Source organism: Oreochromis niloticus, linkage group LG3 (assembly GCF_001858045.2).
Source record: "Oreochromis niloticus isolate F11D_XX linkage group LG3, O_niloticus_UMD_NMBU, whole genome shotgun sequence".
Taxonomy (NCBI): Eukaryota; Metazoa; Chordata; class Actinopteri; order Cichliformes; family Cichlidae; genus Oreochromis; species Oreochromis niloticus.
Genome location: NC_031967.2, coordinates 42577006 through 42596200, shown reverse-complemented (window position 1 = coordinate 42596200; position 19195 = coordinate 42577006). Strand labels below are relative to the sequence as shown.

General features: G+C 40.3%; 2 protein-coding genes across 3 annotated transcripts in view; both read right to left on the bottom strand.

Annotated features, from left to right (window-relative positions):
• Positions 1–11906, bottom strand: part of LOC100692303 (zinc finger and SCAN domain-containing protein 2) — a 33018-nt gene extending 21112 nt beyond the window's left edge. For both annotated transcript variants that reach the window (XM_019363367.2, XM_025901312.1), the window contains exons 1-3: positions 11608–11906; positions 9584–9847; positions 8223–8399 (exon numbers count right to left, since the gene is read on the bottom strand). In XM_019363367.2, coding sequence (XP_019218912.1) covers positions 8223–8399; positions 9584–9847; positions 11608–11779 — 613 coding nt within the window. In that variant the 5' untranslated portion in view covers positions 11780–11906. The remainder of the gene's footprint in view (positions 1–8222; positions 8400–9583; positions 9848–11607) is intronic.
• Positions 1–19195, bottom strand: part of LOC100695786 (zinc finger protein 239) — a 630955-nt gene that overhangs the window by 275289 nt on the left and 336471 nt on the right. The gene's annotated exons all lie outside the window — the stretch shown is intronic.

The window sequence follows — 19195 nt, the reverse complement described above, 5'->3', positions numbered from 1 at the left end:
TCACTTTTTATCTTTTCAGGATGAATTTGTACATTTTACATTTTTACTAAGTTATATAATCACTTTAATGTTTTAACACTTTTTTATCTTTTCACTACCACACTTCCTCAGTATTTTTCCTGTGTTAAAAACCCAATTCCCAAAAACAGCAGCTCATATTTGCAGACCATGGTAATCACATCTGAAACTCTGGAGTTTTACAGGTTAATAAGTATTGTTAAAGAGTATATTTAACAGGTGCAAATATCTGGTGTTGTTTCTCAGAAAGAAAATATATATATATATATTCAGTAGAGCAGCTATTGTTTAAACATATAGTTCCATTACAGCACATCACATGTGAGTCATTTGCAGGATATGAGGAAACTGCTCAGACTCCACCCAGTAAAAGCATCAGATAACAGTTAGAAATATCAATTGTGATATCAAAAACCCCAACATCTCAAATTCTTGATACTTTTCAAAAGTTCAGACCTCTAAGATGTTACATTTCTGGTTGTATATGATCAAGAAAATCAACAATCTTCCACATGAACCTATCATCTCTGTCTATTTGACTTTAATCAACTCTGCAGTGGCTCCAGCAGAGAAATAAAGCCAAAGTCCAGCATAGAGCGGCTGAGTGAATGTGGTCTGGACTCTGTGGAGGAGAGTCATGGTTTCAGAGACGCTGTAGAAAGACAGAATACCTGCTCTGTGATCCAGGTACACTCCTACTCTGGAGGACCGAGGACCTGAGAGGACAGTTTGGATATTGTTGTGACGAAATTTATAACTGTTTGTGTCACAGCGTAAAGTCCAAGATTTGTCATTTAATCCAAATCCACATTCATCTGACCACCCTGCTCTGCTGATATTCTTGTATGTGACTGCTACTAAAACTGCTCCCCCTCTCCCTCTCCACTTCACCTCCCAGTAACAACGTTCAGTCAGACTCTCTCTACTCAGGACCTGACAATACTCAGTGAATCTGTCTGGATGATCAGAATAAGACTGCTGTTGTTCCATAAATGTTGCTCTTCTGTTCCCCTCAGATAATAACAGATATCTGTTTGCGGTGTTTGGATCCAGTGTGATTTCACATGAATATTTTAAGAATTCAGCTCTGGTCTTTGGCTCTGGTGGTGACAGTAAAACATCCACTTCAGTGACTGTCAGTGAGATGTTTGTCCATTCCTCTCTCAGAATGTCCTGTAGTTTATCTCTGGTCTCTGACACAGCTGCTGTCACATCCTCAAAGTACCTCAGAGGACGAATATTGATGCTGGATGAGTGTGTAGACTCACTGAGTGCTGACAGTGAGGGGTAGTTGTGTAGAAACTGGTTGTGATCCTCTGTGTGTGAGAACTGCTCCAGCTCGCCGTCTTTCCTCTTCAGCTCAGCGATCTCCTGCTCCAGCTTCTCCTGAAGCTCTTTGACTCGACTCACTTCAGTTTCCTGCTGGGATCTGACCTGCTGCTTCACATCAGAGCTTCTTTTCTGGATGAGACGGATCAGCTCAGTGAACATCTTCTCACTGTCCTCCACTGCTTTATCAGCAGACCCATTGATGGCCTCCACCTCCTGTTGAAGCAGCTTCACATCTTTCTCTCGCTCCTGGATTCTCTGCTGGATGTTTAGTCGTCTCACCTCGAGCTCCTTCTGCTTCTCAGTCCTTTCTGCTGCAGCTGGGACTGTTTCATGGCCTTTATGTTCATCCATTGTGCAGAGATAACAGATACTCTGCTGATCAGTACGACAGAAAATCTTCATCACCTCATCATGACGAGAGCAGATGTTCTCCTGGAGCTTCTTGGAGGGGGCCACCAGCTTGTGTTTCTTTAATGGAGCTCCATCATAGTGAGGTTGGAGGTGTTTCTCACAGTAAGAGGCTGGACAAGATAAACAGGACTTGGTGGCTTTCAGCTTCCTCCCAGTGCAGACATCACAGGCCACATCTTCAGGTCCAGCATAGCAGTGATCAGCTGGAGCAGCTTGGAGTCCAGTCTTCTTCAGCTGCTCCACTAAAGCTGCTAACATGGTGTTTTTCTCCAGGACAGGCCTCAGTGTGAAAGTCTTCCTGCACTGAGGGCAGCTGTGGATTCCCTTCCTGTCCTCTTCATCCCAGAAACCTTTAATACAGTTCCTGCAGTAGCTGTGTCCACAGGCTGTAGTCACCGGATCCTTCAGTAGATCCAAACAGATGGAACAAGAGAAGGTTTCTCGGTCCAGCTGAACTCCTTTCTGCGCCATTTCTCCTCTCAGTGTCAGTGACTGTGTGAGTTCCTCTTCCTTATAACTGAAACTAGCCTGAGCTCTGATCTCAACATGTGTTTCTGCAGTGAATGGAGCCTGTCAGCTCTTACACGTCACCACATGTTGGTTACACCAATCTTCAAACTGCAGATCTGATGGGGAGGGAACGAGGAAATGTGGACAGAGAGGAGGTGCTGTGTTTAAGAGCAGGAAGAAGAGGGAGGGTTATCAGGCTGTGCTTCACTCCAGGAAGAGGAGCAGTTTGAGAGCGATAAAAATGAGCAATTACAGCGTGTTTAACCCTTTTTTATTTACTGGTCGCATCAACTTTGAAGCTTGTTAACCCTTTCTTCTAGATAAATAAACTTCACTTTAGAAATGTCAGAGTTCTCACTGAAGTTAACAAACAGTCCTTTAGCTTGATTCAATGCAGGAGGATAATGATCTTAAACATACGGATAAGGCAGCCACTGACATGATGCTTATATTCAATTTAAATTAATTTCAAATTTTCTCTCCTTCAAACACCATCAAATGTGAGAGGGTGCAGCAGGTGTAGTAGTTGCCATATGAGAAAGTAAACAAATTAAAGGGTTTTCAAACAAATTTAGTAACACAAATATGTGATAAATGTTTCACTATAATAATAATTAAAAAAAAAACCTGACTCCTTCTTTAAAAGTATTTTTCCCTTATTACAGTCGAGTTGATCACAACTTCTATAGTCATCTTGAGCTAATGCATGGCTAAATACAGGTATGTGAGAAGTCAACATTCAGTCAACATTAGGGACTCCAGTGACTGACTGCAGCATTGTAAAACAATCAGTTGGAGATACTGGATATTAGAACTTGGTGGTCTGTAACAGCAGCCCACTAGTAGAGTTTTCAGATGAGGTAGCTGGACCTGTAACCACAGTACTTCCAGTCAGATCAACAGTCACTGCAAAAATCAGCGTCTGCACATTTATCAAGACCAGTAGGGGGCACTGTTGCACACAGAGGCAGGTTTTCTCCAAAACTAGCAAGTACCTTGATATTCTTCAGTTACTGGAGGAGGATGGCCTGCTTGACATTTCTGATGTCATTCATCTGTTTGGTGCCCACTACATCTTTATCCCTTGACTCCGGGCCAATCTCTAAACCTTTGTTGGCGCATTTAATAATCATGCCCTCAGGACTGAAGGAGGTCTCACTCCTGAACTGCTCTGGTGAGTGGGACATCTACAAGAGCTGGACAAGAGCGAGAGACATGGGGAACCAGATCATAAAAATGCTTTTTTTTAAAAAATATATTTAAGTGGTGAATTGCAAAAAATTAGTGAACAAGTAACTCTGGTCTTCTGACATTAACAAATAAAACACTAGCTTTCAGATTATGGTAATGAAAGCCCATACATACTTTTTCAAGATTTTTTATTTATTTTTTGTCATATGGTTTAAATTTTGAATCCGTGAGTTTACTATGATTCCAGGGTGCTTGCAGCTGTTAATTCTTTTCCCCTACATTCCCTATTGCATTTTGGCACATCTGGGAGATGTTGCAGGTTATTTGTCTTATACATTCTTGCTTTTTATTACCACAAATCTAAATTACTGTAAGAATAAAATGAAAACAAAGGTCAAATTTTTTTAATCATTGTATTTAACCCTTTCATGCATGAACTATGACAACCTCAGTCCCGATTTTTATTCACCTTTAGGCATGAAAAAGATATTTGAATTTCATTTTTTAAACATGTACCTTACTTTATGTTTTCAAAGAGTTTATTACATTCCAATTAGCTGGACCAGTGGGTGCAGGGTATGGAGTGACACATCAGGGTCCAATGGGTTTATGTGCAAGTATACCATCAACACTGACACAAATACAAGAAAACAGCCTTTGAATAGCTGTCCAATGTAGTGGCCAATATGCGTGAAAGGGTTAATGTAAAGAACGCTTACACAAAAGAACATTAGTCCAACAAGCACCTATTCTGGATTAATGAACAATATGTGTTTATGGGTTTGAAGGAGCTTAGGGATCCAGGCATTGACTGGGAGAGTGCTCTACTGAAAGAGGAATCCAACAGCATAGTTGAGGTTCCTCAGATTAAGTACCCACTGAATGAAGAAGCCCTGGAGAGACGTCATAGAACAATTAACAATTAACCCTTTGGAGTCACACAGTCGTAACCTGTACAAAGAAGTCTTGCAACAGGTGTCAAACGATTGGTTCAAACTGAGTGGTAATAAATATTTTGCACTTGTAAATCAAATGCGTGGTTGTGAGTTTTGTAACCTTATAAACCAAAATATCTGAAAATGTTATGTTTGTGCATCTATAGATGAGAACTTATGTGTGTGTAAAAATAAAAAAACCTACGTGTAAAACTCTGCACTCAGTTTACCCCACTTGCGTCTGAGTTTCAATTTGCAAGTGCAAACTTTGCCCAGATTTTTCATCCTTTCAGCTGATTGGTCAATGTCATGTCAATCAGAAATTTAACAACTCAGTCAGAGAACAGATGGGTTTGGCTTTCAGCGTGGCGGTTTACTGAGCTTCAGGTCCTGAAAGGGTAAAGGTTCTTTCACATCGTACGCGCACATGCCAGTTTTTTGCTATACTTACACTAAGAAGGAAAACATTCTGTGTGTGTCGGCCTTGGATGAACTTTTTGTCTCAGGTTTACGTGCTTGTACACAACACATTCTCATAACATAACATAACACACATAACATACCAATGCTATGCGACAAATCGTCGGTATGTTACATGTTTGGGTGCATGAGAGTGGGTTGGAAGGAATCTATAAATGTAAGCTTATGGTTTAACCACGGGTGCCAGACCCTGCCAAGCAGCCACCAGGAGGGAGCCAGTACATATCTGAGTGCCCAGCCCCGGACACCGAGAACCACCAATGCACTAACTGAGGGCATCAGCCACCGGCAGGGAGTGCGGTGTGGGAAATAGGTCCCCACACCAGGGGGGGCCTGAGATGTTCCAAGAGAGGTGGATTTTAAGACCTGTCCTGACACCTAGACATAGACAAACAGGCACACACAGAACAAGCACGTGTTCCCACCCTCATGCACATATATATGAATACTCAGCACTCACCCAACATGGAGACAAACAGAAATCAACACTGTACACACACTCACACTCCCCAAGGTCCAGGTACCATCACTCCCAGAGGGGCAATCAGCCTCCAGCCCCAGGAGATGTTGCCCTTTTCCCTGGGGTGGAGACAAGCACACCGGCCCCAGTCCTGCAGCAGCAGGGAGAACCAGATGGCAAACAGAGAACAGGGGTGTGAAGACCCCATACCTCCCTCCACCCGCTCATATGTGGTGTTGCTGCATGTTGTTCTAAGCGCATTTAAAACACGGGAGGCATGGTGCTTTCTCCCAGAGAGCAGCAGATGTCAGGCCCCTCCCAAGAACCCTCACATGTGTTTAAAATTGAGAGGTGTGCATATGGACCCATCTTCACTGGGTCCCACAGCAGCAGCACAGCCAAGCTCCACAAAGCCCAGGGCAGCCCATCCGTCCCCACCGCAGAGGAAACTACACCCATCCCATCATTCAATCATCTCACAGACTACATAAGACAATAGACACCCAGGTTGAGCATGTTCCTATATCTATCCCCCATTCTCTGCAGGTGGGGAGAGATATAGGTGATATGGGAGAGAGACCACCTGCAAGGATGAAACAACCTCCCTGCCAGTTGAATAGGGCCCCAGTTCGGTCCATGCCCCAGAGAACCCCCGTGCCAAGCCAAGGCCCTTGTATATGCAGAGCCCCAACCAGGTCATGACCACAGCCTCCTTCCAGGAAAAACGTTCTTAAGGAATCTGCAGATGCCCCAAGCCTGTACCTACCCCCACATCAACCACAATAACGAAGGTTGGACTATGAGATGCCTTGGGCCGTGCCAAATCGTCAGTATGTTATGCGTTGGGAATGAGAATGCTCTGTTATACAGGGACCGCCAGAGCCTTTTAAACGGATCTGCGGACCTCAGGGGGAAAGCAGTGTTGTGGAAATGACACACACACTTCACTAGTCAAGATAGTTACAAAGCTTTCTTCGTTATGAATGAGCGATAAATGTTTTTATTAAACATTTGAACCCAATACAACTCTCCTAGAGCATATAAAGTCAGAGAAATACATGTTTTGAAACAAGGAGCAGGCGCATCTAGTACATGCAAAGAAAAGAATCGACATACAAGCAGAGTTCAGCGGCCATTGCAACACAAATTTTGGATCCTTCAGTCTTAGTTTGCGATGAGCGCAGATCATTCTGCATATTCATACATACATATATATTAGGGGTGCAACGATACACAAAATTCACGGTTCGGTTCGATACTTTGGTGTCACGGTTCGATATTTTTTTCGATACAAAAAAATGTTCATGTCTTTTTAATTTGTCATTTATTAAAATTATAAATAGATATTTTAACTCAAAAGTACAGTTTTTAAATGTAATGTTGCTGAAACAACAAAATAATAATAATAAAAAAAAAATCTATCTGATGGAGAAATCCCTCATCTTTGGAAAAGAGTTTATTACAGAGAAATGGCTCTTTCCAAAATAAAAGCTATACTATACGCTTCTTCTGGGGTATATTCTCAGCAGCATATTAAACATATCAGGTCCCCATTAGGAGAATAATGTGCTAACAGCTGTCTAAATGACTCGGGTAAAGTTTGTAGCATGCGTGCTTGTTGTTTTTGTCTGCTTCCACTTGTCTTTGCACTAGGATGATGTCGGCGTAAATGTGCAGTCATATTCGTTGTGTTCCCACTAGTGCTGTCAGCGTTAATCTCGTTAAAATGACATTAACGCCATAACGCGGCAAATCTCCATTAACGAGTTACCGCGGATCGCCCCGTGCGTGGGGCTGGACGGCGTCAACACGTTAAACAAACCAACAGAAGAGGAGATTACTGAACTTTAACCTTAAAATCAGGGTTCGCCTGATACAATTATAAGAATAAGGTAATAAACTGAACAAAGAATGATGAGAGTTCTTCACTCCTCTAGACAATCCAATTTTATTCAGTTTTACTTATAAAGCACAAAATCACAATGACAGTTCTCTCAAGACGCTTTAAACTGTAAAGAACCTAAAATAGCAGAAAATACTGGCTTGAATATGAATCATCTCTCCAATCAGTTGTTGCAGCGACTTGACAGTGTAAGCACTACCACCATCACACTGCTATGACCCACAGGTGCTACGAGAATGCAGCTTCTCACCTTTGTGAGTTCTTGTATGACAGTTCAAAAGTGATTTCCGAGTGAATCTTTTCCCACAGGTGCTACAAGAATACGGCTTCTCGCCTGTGTGAGTTCTTACATGAGATTCCAATGCTGCTTTCTGACTACATCTTTTTCCACAGATCCCGCATGAATATGGTTTCTCACCTGTGTGCATTCTCCTGTGTTTTTTAATTGCTGATAAGTCAGAAAATCTTTTTCCACACGTGGTACAAGTATATGGTTTCTCACCCGTGTGAATTCTTTCATGACAGTCCAAAATTGATTTCTGAATAAATTTTTTTCCACAGGTGCTACAGGAATACGGCTTCTCACCTGTGTGAATTCTGCTGTGTCTTCTTAATGCTGATGAGTGAGAAAATCTCTTTCCACAGGTGTTACAAGTGTACGGTTTCTCGCCTGTGTGAACTCTCAGATGTATAGTCAGCTCAAATTTATGCCGAAAGGTTTTTCCACAGGTCTCACATTCTAGAGACTTTTTCCTTGAAACAGGTTTACTCTCACTCTCTGACACAGCAGTGTTGTCTACTCTCTGTCTGTGACTTCTCTTCCTGTGACGTCTCTTCTTCAGCTCTGTATTTCTAGTAGATCCTGACTCCACATGCCCATTTTCATCATGATCTCGGCTCTCTCCTTCAGGGGAGCTGTGAGAAAGAAGCTGCTCACTGTGGTCACTTTCCTCATAAGATCGAGTCTCCATGAAGGTATCACTCTCCTGCTTCAGTCCAAGCTGCTCTCCCTCCTGACTGCTGCAGAGCTCCTCCTGTTCCTCTTTAATCCGTGGAGGCTCTGGGTCCTCCTGGTCCAGAATGGTGTTCCTCTCCTGGTTACAGACCTGCTGGTCTGTGAGAACCTCGTCCTTTTCAGAGACATCCTGCTGTTGGAGGTCTGAAAGTACAAATGGACAAAAAGATAAAAATACATTTACTGATCTGCAGGTGTCTACATAGTGAGCATGTCGCAGACTTATTCCAGTGAAATTTAAAGTGTACAAATGTGACAAATTCATCTCAACTCAAATTAAATCACTCTTATTGTCACATCACATCTGCTGGTACACTTGGTAAAGCATAGAGCTGTGTATCATCACTGATTTCTAGAATCGATTCAATTCAAATCGGGGAAATTTTGCCTCAGAAAATCATAAGTACTATAATTCTGATCACTATTATGGCTGGGGTGACTGGAGTCCTTGATGATCCTCCCCCCTTTCCTCAGGCACCGCTTCCTGTAGATGTCCTGGGCCGAGGGAGGCTCACCTCCAATTATCCTTTCCGCACCCCTCTCTGGAGAGCTTTGCGGTTGTATGCGGTGCTGTTGCCATACCAGGTGGTGATGCATGAGGATGCTCTCAATGGCACAGCGGTAGAAGGTCCTGAGGATGTGGGCGCTCATGCTGAATCTTTTCAGTCTCCTGAGAAAGAAGAGGTGCTGCTGCGCCTTCTTCACTGTTTTGTTTATGTGTCCTGACCATGTGAGATCCTCAGCCAGATGTACACCTAGGAAATGGAAGCTACTTACTCTCTCCACAGCAGCGCCGTTTATGGTGATGGGGGTGTGTGCTTCTCTGCACCTCCGGAAGTCCACTATCAACTTGTTTGTCTTTGCGACGCTGAGGGTGAAGTGGTTGTCTCGGCACCAGTGGGTCAGGGCGCTGACCCAGTTATTTGTGTACTGATGCAAATGACTATTTAGTTCTGACACTCTGATTGGCAAAGTTCAGCTTCATATGTGGATGTATGTGCTGCTGTATATGTATGAAATGTACTGTTGGTGTGTTTTATGTTAAATGAATGTGATGTCTGGATTGTGTGCAGTTATAGGGCATGTTTTTCAAATTTCCCTGCTAAGTCAACAGAGAGATAATTCTATCCCCTTTGTCTCTGTCATGTTTGGGAGGTAATCAGCTTCAGTGTGTCACTTCTTCACTTCAGGGATATCTGAAATCAGCTGAACTGATTTACTCTGCTCAATGTTATTTTTAGTAACACTGTTATTTTTACAATGTTATTTTTACTCATCACCTACATGAGTAATCTTCAATTTTATTAAGACATCAGAGTCTTACATACCTATTCTGTGTAACTTTATCACAGGTTTACAGATGGTCTCCATCTGTCTGACCTGCTCTTCATCAGTCCAGACAATAATGCCTTCAGTCTCCTGCTTCAGTCCAAGCTGCTCTCCCTCCTGACTGCTGCAGAGTTCCTCTTGTTCCTCTTTAATCTGTGGAGGCTCTGGGTCCTCCTGGTCCAGACTGGAGTTCCTCTCCTGGTTACAGACCTGCTGCTCATCCAGACCCTCCTCTTCATTACAGTCATGATTTTGTGGGAGGTCTTGAGGAACAAAGAAAACAAAAAACAGAACAAGGTAACTAATGTGATGATACAAGAACACACACAACACTATTTTACAAAAGCATGAATCTAAACCTGAATAAATCGTGATCAATTGGAGAGACAGTGAGCTCAGATTGTAGCCTGACCGGTGCCACAGTGTGGTCTTGATCATGTTAAATTAAGTGTATGAATGTAGGATGTTTTCATCAGCTGAGGCGCGCCGTGGAGGCACTCTCATGCAATGAGGTGGAATTCACAGGTGATGATGCAAAAAACGCATGAATGTTTTCCAGTTTTGAAATAATAAAGTTTAAAGTGTAAGAGTTCAAATGTGCAACTGTCATTAAAAATAAAGGCAGCACTGAGCAGTGAGATATATTCATTTGTAAATGTATAAAATTAATAGTTTTCTATTAACATTCTTTTAGCATCTTGTCATTTTTGCAAAAACAGTGTTGCACTTTGGCGTTATATTTTTCATGTTCACTGTAGAGCTTCATCACCAGGTCATGTGATAAGGTCTATCATATTAGATGGTCTGTCTAACAATATCAATAGAACCTAAAACACTGACACCTGATGAACTGTGGAATCCTGTTGGAGAAAATAAAGTTTAAAAAAATTAAATGCAACAAAATGTGTATTCTTTAAAAAAAACCATTTTTTTCTTTAAGCTTTTCAAAATTTTAGTGCAGAATAAACTTTAGAGCACTTTAAGTATTTATTATAATCTGTTTTTGTGGAAAGATAAACTAGTTTAGATTTACATATGTTTACAAAATGTGTGCATAAGTGTTCAAAATGTACAATTTATATTTGCATTTCAAGTTATAAAAATAATTTACTCAACATGTCTGTTGTTTTTTTTTAACAGTAAAAAAATACTAGTGGGATTTAGTTTTTTGTGTGATTTCAGATCAATGAATGATGTCAATGAAAAAACAACTAAATTCAGACATGTGAGGTTGAGCTAAAAAGAATGATACCAAACAAGGCAAGAGGAAAAAAATAAAATGAAACAATTTGAAGGTGAAATACAAATGTAAAATCAAAAGGTGTCAAAAATGGCCGGTTATATTTTGGACCTCAGAGGGTCAACCCAACAAATCATGAAAAATTAGGTTTACATTTTTGTTCATGACAGTGCAGATTTATGACATTTTGTGTAAATTTAAGCTGTAACAATTTGATTTTTTTCTACAAAAAAGTGTGAAACTTAAGTTAGACTTGTGTTTGTAAATGAAACGCCCGATGTTGTGTAGCTTTCTGGATTTTATACTTATTGGGCTACATATTTATTAATTATACAGGCTATACAGTACATAACATCACATGTTTTATGTAACTAAAGTGTGTAATTATGTGGGCTACAGAAAATAATTAAGTTATAGACTATATTTATATGAAAAACGTGTATACTTACTGCATTTGAATCATTGTAACCACCTGCATATGTGTTTGAAAAAAAGGGCTTTGATTTTGCCACCCCATTTGATTTCTTTGCCACCCTAAGAAAATTTCTTTAGATCCGTCCCTGGGCTGCTCAGAGATGCTGCTGTCCACATTGGCTTAGTCTTACTCTGCAGCTACCAGGAGCTAACCTATCAGTGACCATGGACCTGCATCAGTCCAACATAGTCCATCACTGGACACTGACCCACAGCACTGATAAATACCCAGTTTAACATCTTCTAGTAAAGTCAGTCACACTGAAGAATCTGAGCTTGAACAGCACAGAGTTAAAAACATGTTCATACCTATGATGTGTGAGTTTCTGTCGGGTTTCCGGCTGATATCCAGCAGTCTGTGCTGACGGTTGATCTCCTCCTCATACTGGACGATGGTTTGTTGAACCTCTGAGAAGATTTCTTCACAAACAGCAGTTAGTCTCTCCTTGATGAACTCTCTCAGATACTGAGCTGAACTCATTGCTGCTTCAACTCAGGCTGAGCGGATCGATACAAGCATCGATACAGACAGATCTACACTAACGTGATGGGATCGATACTTAAGTTTGTCTCTCTCCCCGGAGTTCAGTCCGCTTCGTCAAACAGCAGCCATGTCTGTGCACGTGACTATTCTCGCATGGACACGCCTCCTTTCACTTTATTGCTCTGCTGTGGTTTGTTGGCCTGCAGTCACGTGACGTTTTTTTCCCCGTCGTTCATAGCTTTATTCATATCCCAAAGAGACAGCGTAAACAGGTTCATGCCTGTTATTGATACAGTACTTATCATAGGTCCTCCATGCATTCTCCTGCTGTATATCATTAAATAAGAAAGAGTAAAAGAGGCAGTAACATAACTAATTATATTCCTACAGTCAGCTGTTATTAAAGCTTCTAAACTGAAGGCTAAATCATCAACAGTATGAGGACACTTGTTGGTACAGCATCAAAAACTACAGCAGATTCTTTTGGTTTTATGGATATTTTGAATTTGTCCAATTTGTATGATAACAAAAACACATTATGATGAAGCTGCTGAGAAACTATCAGGATTCAATATGTCAAAAATGAATCCTGAATCCTGAGTTAACAAAGAGTCTTATTTTATTTATGTATTTATTTATTTATGTATTTATTTATTTGCTTGGATATGACTCATTTACATATTTGTTGTTGTTTTAATGCATATCTGTGAAAATATTTGCCTACATTTTTTTTTAAATGAAGCAAAGTATTTTTAGCCTGAGACCGTCTTATAACATGTTCCATAATCCCTGTTAACACATGCCTGCTGACACATGATACACAGTAATATGTGTTTGAATACAACCTGAAACCTGTTAAAGTTCAGATTTCTCCACATGCAGGACAGAGAAATTCCTGCATCTGTCACACAAAAAGTGGAAAATATATTTGTTTGACATTTTAATGATAACAACAAAGAAATAAAATGTTGGTAGATCCACTTTTTACAGTGATTCATCGATCAGTAAAGAGTGTTCAGTAGAAAAAGGCCAGTGAGTTTATGTAAATGCTGTATCTGCTGTAAGACACAGACATAAAAATGCATAAAAATGATTTTCATTTCTATCCATCATCTTGAACACTGGCTATAAATGTGTTCACTTCATTATTGTGTGATTTGGTTTCTTCACGTGTCTCCTTCAGTGCAAATAAAGGACTGTTAGAGTGTGTGCTGTGTGTTTTTCTGAAGCATGACAATCCTTTCCAACAAGTATTTCCAGCTGTTTGTCTCCACTCTGCACTTTAGTCTTTCTTCTTGTCATGTCTGTGTTTGTCCACCAGGTGTCTCCCTCAGCTCATTTTCTGTGTGTGAGTTTTCTTTCGGTCTCTGGTCATTTTAATGTTTGTTCAGTTGTGTGTAATTGTTTTTTTCACATATGAAGTCAAATCAAACACACTAAGCTCAACATGAACTTCCTGCTAACAGAATTTTAAATCAGTGCAAAGGCACTGTAGAAAGGACCCCACACACACACTGCTGTCAGTTTGCTCAGTTTGTCTATGGCAGCCGATTCTGTTGTTTTGGTGCTTTGCACGCTGGAAACAGTCACTCCAAGGCTGCTGCCACCCACTCATCTTTCTGCTCCGCTGTCACTGAAAAAGCCAAGAAGATAGCAGTGTGATCTAACTTATCCCCCCTCCTCTGCAGCAGGCAACAAGAAGGAAAACTGCTTCAGTTATTCATTAAAACATGTTAGTAGTCCAAAATTAAACACATTTCAGTATGCCTTAAAGTTTATATTTATTTTTAAGATACATGTTGATTTGCGCCCCTTAGGTATGAGTCAGACACCCAGTTTGCTTTTAAGATAAGGATTAAAACTTTGCTTTTTGATGAAGCTCGTAGTTAGGATCAGCTGACACTGAACCCTCCCTTAGTTATGCCACTGGGGCATTCCAGTAGCCTAATCTTCTTCTTTTTCTACACTCATCTCTCTTAAACACCTCTCTGCATTTAATCATTAGTCATTATTAATAACTGGCTCTTTTACACAATGTGTCTTTTGTCCTTTCATCCTTCCCTCACCCCCAAACAGTCATGGATGGTGGCTGCCCCCTCCCCGAGCCTGGTTCTGCCAGAGGTTTCTTCCTGTTAAAAGGGAGTTTTTCCTTCCCACTGTCACCAAGTGCTTGCCCATAGGGCTTTGTGTGATTGTTGGGGCAGGAAACGTTGATTGATTAAGAATGACAATGACAGAACTGAGACTGACAGCAGAGGAAAAGTGGATGTGATGTAGAGAACAGACCATTAGCCATGAACAGAGGCAGAAGAGTGAATCCAAATCTTTATTACTGATTATACATTTAAAAAACAGAAGTTCATATTTACTGGCAGTTGTAATCCACAGCAACTCTTCAGTGGTATTTATTAAAGAAGGGCTTTCTCTCAATCGCCCAATAATCGTTGAGTATTACAGGTTAGTGGTTTTTGCTCTTCCCCTTTTTTTAACAATGAAAATGACAGGAGTGAATAAAGCAAGTAAAATATCTATTCTTGTCATTGAGATAAAACAAATTATTGACATTCTTGACGGGAGCTGCACGTCATGCTGTTATCTGACAGTCATGGAAGGAGTACAGAGGAATGTTAGCATCATATTTTTCTACATTAAATAACTAGAGGAGAGAAAATTTTGAAATGTATGAAAATAAATAATGAATGCAGACTTTGAATACTATTGGCTTTACAGCAGCTTTTAGTTTTACTTTAAAGATTAAAGTCAGAACTTTCAGTTTCTAATCTGCAGGTTTTATTATGACTGCTTTGGTCACAAGTCGTCCAAAAAAATATTTTCTGCATTTCTTTAACCTGTTGGACTCGTTTTCTATCAGTGTTGTTCCAGTAACTGTGTGTGTGAGTCTGAGATAAACAAGATATTTTCAGATACAGTACAGAAAAACACTCCCATTTTAATTCAAATGAATCGTCAACACATTTCAGTGTTGTTTTAACAGTTACGTAACATCAGTGATGCGGGTTGCTCCTTAATGCTCAAATCTCCCTACTGTCCTTCTCTTTGTGTGCTTTGAACACCAGAGCCTGTCACCTTTGTTATAAAAACCCATCCCTCCTAAAGGACTTTGTTAAGTGCTTTATACACTTAGTTACTTTATCTCTGTATTTAAAAATACAAAGTATATACACATGATTATAGGGTATGATTCTTTTATTCCTGCAACTTACTGAAAGCTTATAAGATGTGTGTTAACATTCGATACTATTTTTTTGTCCTTAGGGACTATTTCCTTTGTCTTTGGACTGCAAGTGTCCAGAGTCTGTTGCAGCTCGGCTGTGGTGTCTTTGAGGGAGAGGTGATATGAAAGAGGCTGATGATACACAATTCAGAAGTGTGTGACTGATAAGAAAGTTTAAAATAACTAGTTATCTATCCTTAATCTGTTTTTTAATTCATGTTGAAATAATGCGGTTACTAAAGTAGGATTATCGCTGGTTTCAGCTGTAAAACAAAAACACTCGAGCCCTTCAAATAAAACGTTTATAGGGCAGTGTCTAAGGGTAAAGTAAATATCAAGCAGAGTAACTCCTGTAAATATTTTATTCAGTTATATGAGATATGTGGTGTTTCTGGGTGAATATTAATACAATGTTTATTTTATTTTAAAGCTGTTTCTCACTTGTTTATTGTAGATGATAAAGTAATACTATTTTTATTCTTCATCATGGTCTGTAATACAGCAATTTCCCTTGTGGGAACAATAAAGTATTGATCTGTCTATCCATTAAATTCAGTAATATTTATATTGCACGAAATCATAACGACGTGTTTAATAAGGTGGAGATCCTACAATAATATAGAGAAACCACAACAATTAGACAAACTCTTAAGAGTGAAAAACTCCCTTTTAACAGGAAGATCAGGTTCATGGAGGGGCGGCAATCTGCCGTGATCAGTTGGAGGCAACGGGAGGAAAACAGGACAAAAACATGCTGTGGAAGAGAGCCACAGATGAATAATAACTAATAATTAAATGTGGTGAGTTAATGCACCACATTGTGGGAATCCCCCAGATATCTAGGCCTATTTCATCATAACTAAGGAAGGATTTAGGGTCAGTTGATCTGACCCTACCTATATACTTTACCAAAAAGAAAACGTTTTAAGCCTAATCTTAGAAATAGAGTCCCAAATCTAAACTGGGAGCTGATTCCACTGAAGAGGTGGTGAAGGCTCTGCCTCCCATTCTACTTTTAAATATTAAAAGAACAACAAATAAACCAGCAGCCTGAGAGCTGCTCTAGGCTACATCCACACTAATGCGTTTTCGTTTAAAAACTATCGTTTTCTCTCCGTTTTGGCCTCCTGTCCACACGGAGACGACGTTTTCTCCAAGGAAAAACATCATTTTCAAAACGCTCTCGAAAACGCATACATTTGAAGACGGTGCGTCGCAGTGTGGACAGCGGAAACCGAGACTTTCTAAAACGATGATGCATGTTAGTCATGTGATGCAGTCATGTGACCAATTAAACTAAGGCTACGTCCACACGTACACGGGTATTTTTGAAAACGGAGATTTTCCATTTTCGTTTTAAAAAATAATCCCACACTAAACACTAAAATGAAGGAAAACGCTGCTAGGAACATGCCAAAGCAACAGGTGGCGATATATTCCTAACCGTGTAGAAATGTTGGCCAATCAGAAGTCTAGAAGCCTCGGTGGGAAATAGTAAACAAAGATGGGGCATAGAAGCAGAACCGAGTCCTATGTGGTGGTCAGAGGTCCCGGTGGTGCCAGTGGGCGGCTGTGGCTACAATGTAGCTTGCCATCACCAGTGTGTGAATGGGTGGATGACTGGTTATGTAAAGTGCTTTGGGGTCCTTAGGGACTAGTAAAGCGCTATATAAATACAGGCCATTTACCATTTCTCATCCACACGTAAATGCAAAAACGGAGTTTTCGAAAATATCCACCCTGGCAGGCGTTTTTAGAAATCTCCATTTTCAGTGACCGAAAACGCCTTTTAAGTGTGCAAACGCATAGAAAAATCTGCGTTTTCAAAAATACCCGGTACGTGTGGACGTAGCCTAAGATAGCGGAGGGCATTATGCAGCAGTTGTTTTGTTTGCTCTCAGTTTTCACAGCCCTATTAAAAATAATATCAGTCTGTACATGCTCCAGAGAGCTTTTCTTCAAATTCTTTAACTCTCACTCGCTTTTGCTGCTTCGTACTTTTGTGTTACTCGCAGCAACAACTCCACCTCATTGTTAGTTCATTTAAAAAAAAACTCGGTGCTTTTCCTCGAGATTCTGCCGCAACGTTTCAAAGAGCCGGACGGTAAATAAGTGGCAGACAGAAATGAGGCAGGCCGAATCTTCTTGTGTTTCACGCATGCACAGTACTGTAATGTAATCGCTTTTGGCCATTTCAATGTGGGCGCACAACTCTGTGAAAATGATTGAAAACGATAGTGTGGACGCTGAGCGTTTTCAAATCTATCCGGGCTAGTGTGAACGCTGCATTTTATGTCAGCAAAACAAAAACGCATTAGTGTGGACGTAGCCTGGGACTCTCGACCATTTGACCCTAGAACTGAAGAAGCTTCTCAAATGAGAGGTGAAACGTCTTCAAGCAAGTTAAAGAAGTCCAGACACTTTTCTTCCCAAACTCCTTAGACTACGAGGCCTTGATGAGAACCTTCACAGACATATCTCCTCTCAAGAGTTTACAACCAGATGCAAACCACTGGTTACGCTCAGGAACAAGAAGGATAGCCTGCACAGCACTGAAAATAGTCTTGAAAAGAGGAAGCCAAGATGAACTTCTATCAGAATGACTGGAAGACCAAAAAATTGATAAGAGAAACAGTTTGTACGAGGGAACCATATCTGTTGAACATTTTACATTCCTGATGTTTTGAGGTTTGAACCACATTATTTTAAGGTTTTCTGTTATGCATAAAAGATAACCAAAATGTCATTTCATTTGTTAATATACATCTGTCGTACGTCAATATTTGAAAAAAAATTTCAGCCATCTGTCTCTATCACTTTGTAAAGTTTGTAAAGTCTCTGTATCCTCACTTTGGAACTGAGGATACAGAGTGATGAAGCATTTCAGGTGTTATTTTCTCCCATTCATCCTTCACACACATCTGCCTTTGCCAAGAGCAGTCATATCCAGATATAACAATCTGGATGTTCCTTTTTGTTTTTGTATTAAATCTCAAGGTTTCCAGTTGTTTCAAAATAAATCCAGTAAACTGGTTCTTGTGACCACAATACATGTTTGTGTGACACACATCCCAGATGATAAAGGCAAGGCGTCTGTTTTGCACTGTAAAGTTTTAAATGGCATTTTGTGACTGTAACTCCAGAGGTAATACATTGTCCACGTGGTGAATGGTGAGTAATATTTCTGTTGTAGTAAATTCTGCCTCTTGACATCAGAGCATTTGGGTCCTCATTTCAACACACTCCGCTACATGACACAACAATGCAACCAGTTAATTAATCCAGCAGATGCAACCATTTGCTGGAGCGCTCCAGGTTTTTTTCTTCATCTGGTCCTGCTGTCCTGATTGCAGATCTGTGGTTAGTTTCCACAGATTCTTCACAGTCAACTACTCAGAAGAAAAATCACACTCATCATCATCATGCCTCTTGTCAGCAAGTCAGTCCAGCCTCACTGCACCCCAGACTTTCCTGCACATTGAAGGTCCTCAATTTTCAACTGATTTCATTGGTTGATAAAACACACTAGAACCTTGTATACAGTAGGGGTGGACACGTACCGGAGATATAGTATAGGACCAATAAACATCAGAAACAAGAGGTTCTTGGTGAACTTTCAACTCAAAACTTGTGACATTAATAAACTAAAACCTATTTTCTGCCTCTATTCTTTCACCTTTGGTTTTCTGCAGTTAAACTGAGCTGCAAGGTGTTTACTTTTTGATCCACTACAAAAAATCTCATTTCCATGTTTTCTCTTCCACCTGTCCTCAGTATGGTGCCTGTGCTAAAAATCTCTGTTTAAGGGCAGGAAGAAGAGGGAGGGTTGTTGTTATTCCCGACTCAAATAAGAGGAGCGGTTCGAGAGCAATACTGTGTGTTTAACCCTTTTTTATTTACTGCTCACCTACATTTTTAAGCTTTTTTCAACCCTTTTTATCTATATAAATAAACTTCACTTTAGAAATCTCAGAAAACAACAGTCACAATCATGGATAAGTCTACTGGCAGCAAAGCAAGTCATTGTACAAAGGAAGACAAAACTATAAAATTAGATAAATATGAAAAGGTTAAACAAAGAATGCAAAGTGAAACCAAAACATATGTTGTAGACAAACCAGCAGAGTGTGATTGTGTGTGAGAGGAAAAGTATAGTAATGAAAGTTCTGCATAAATGT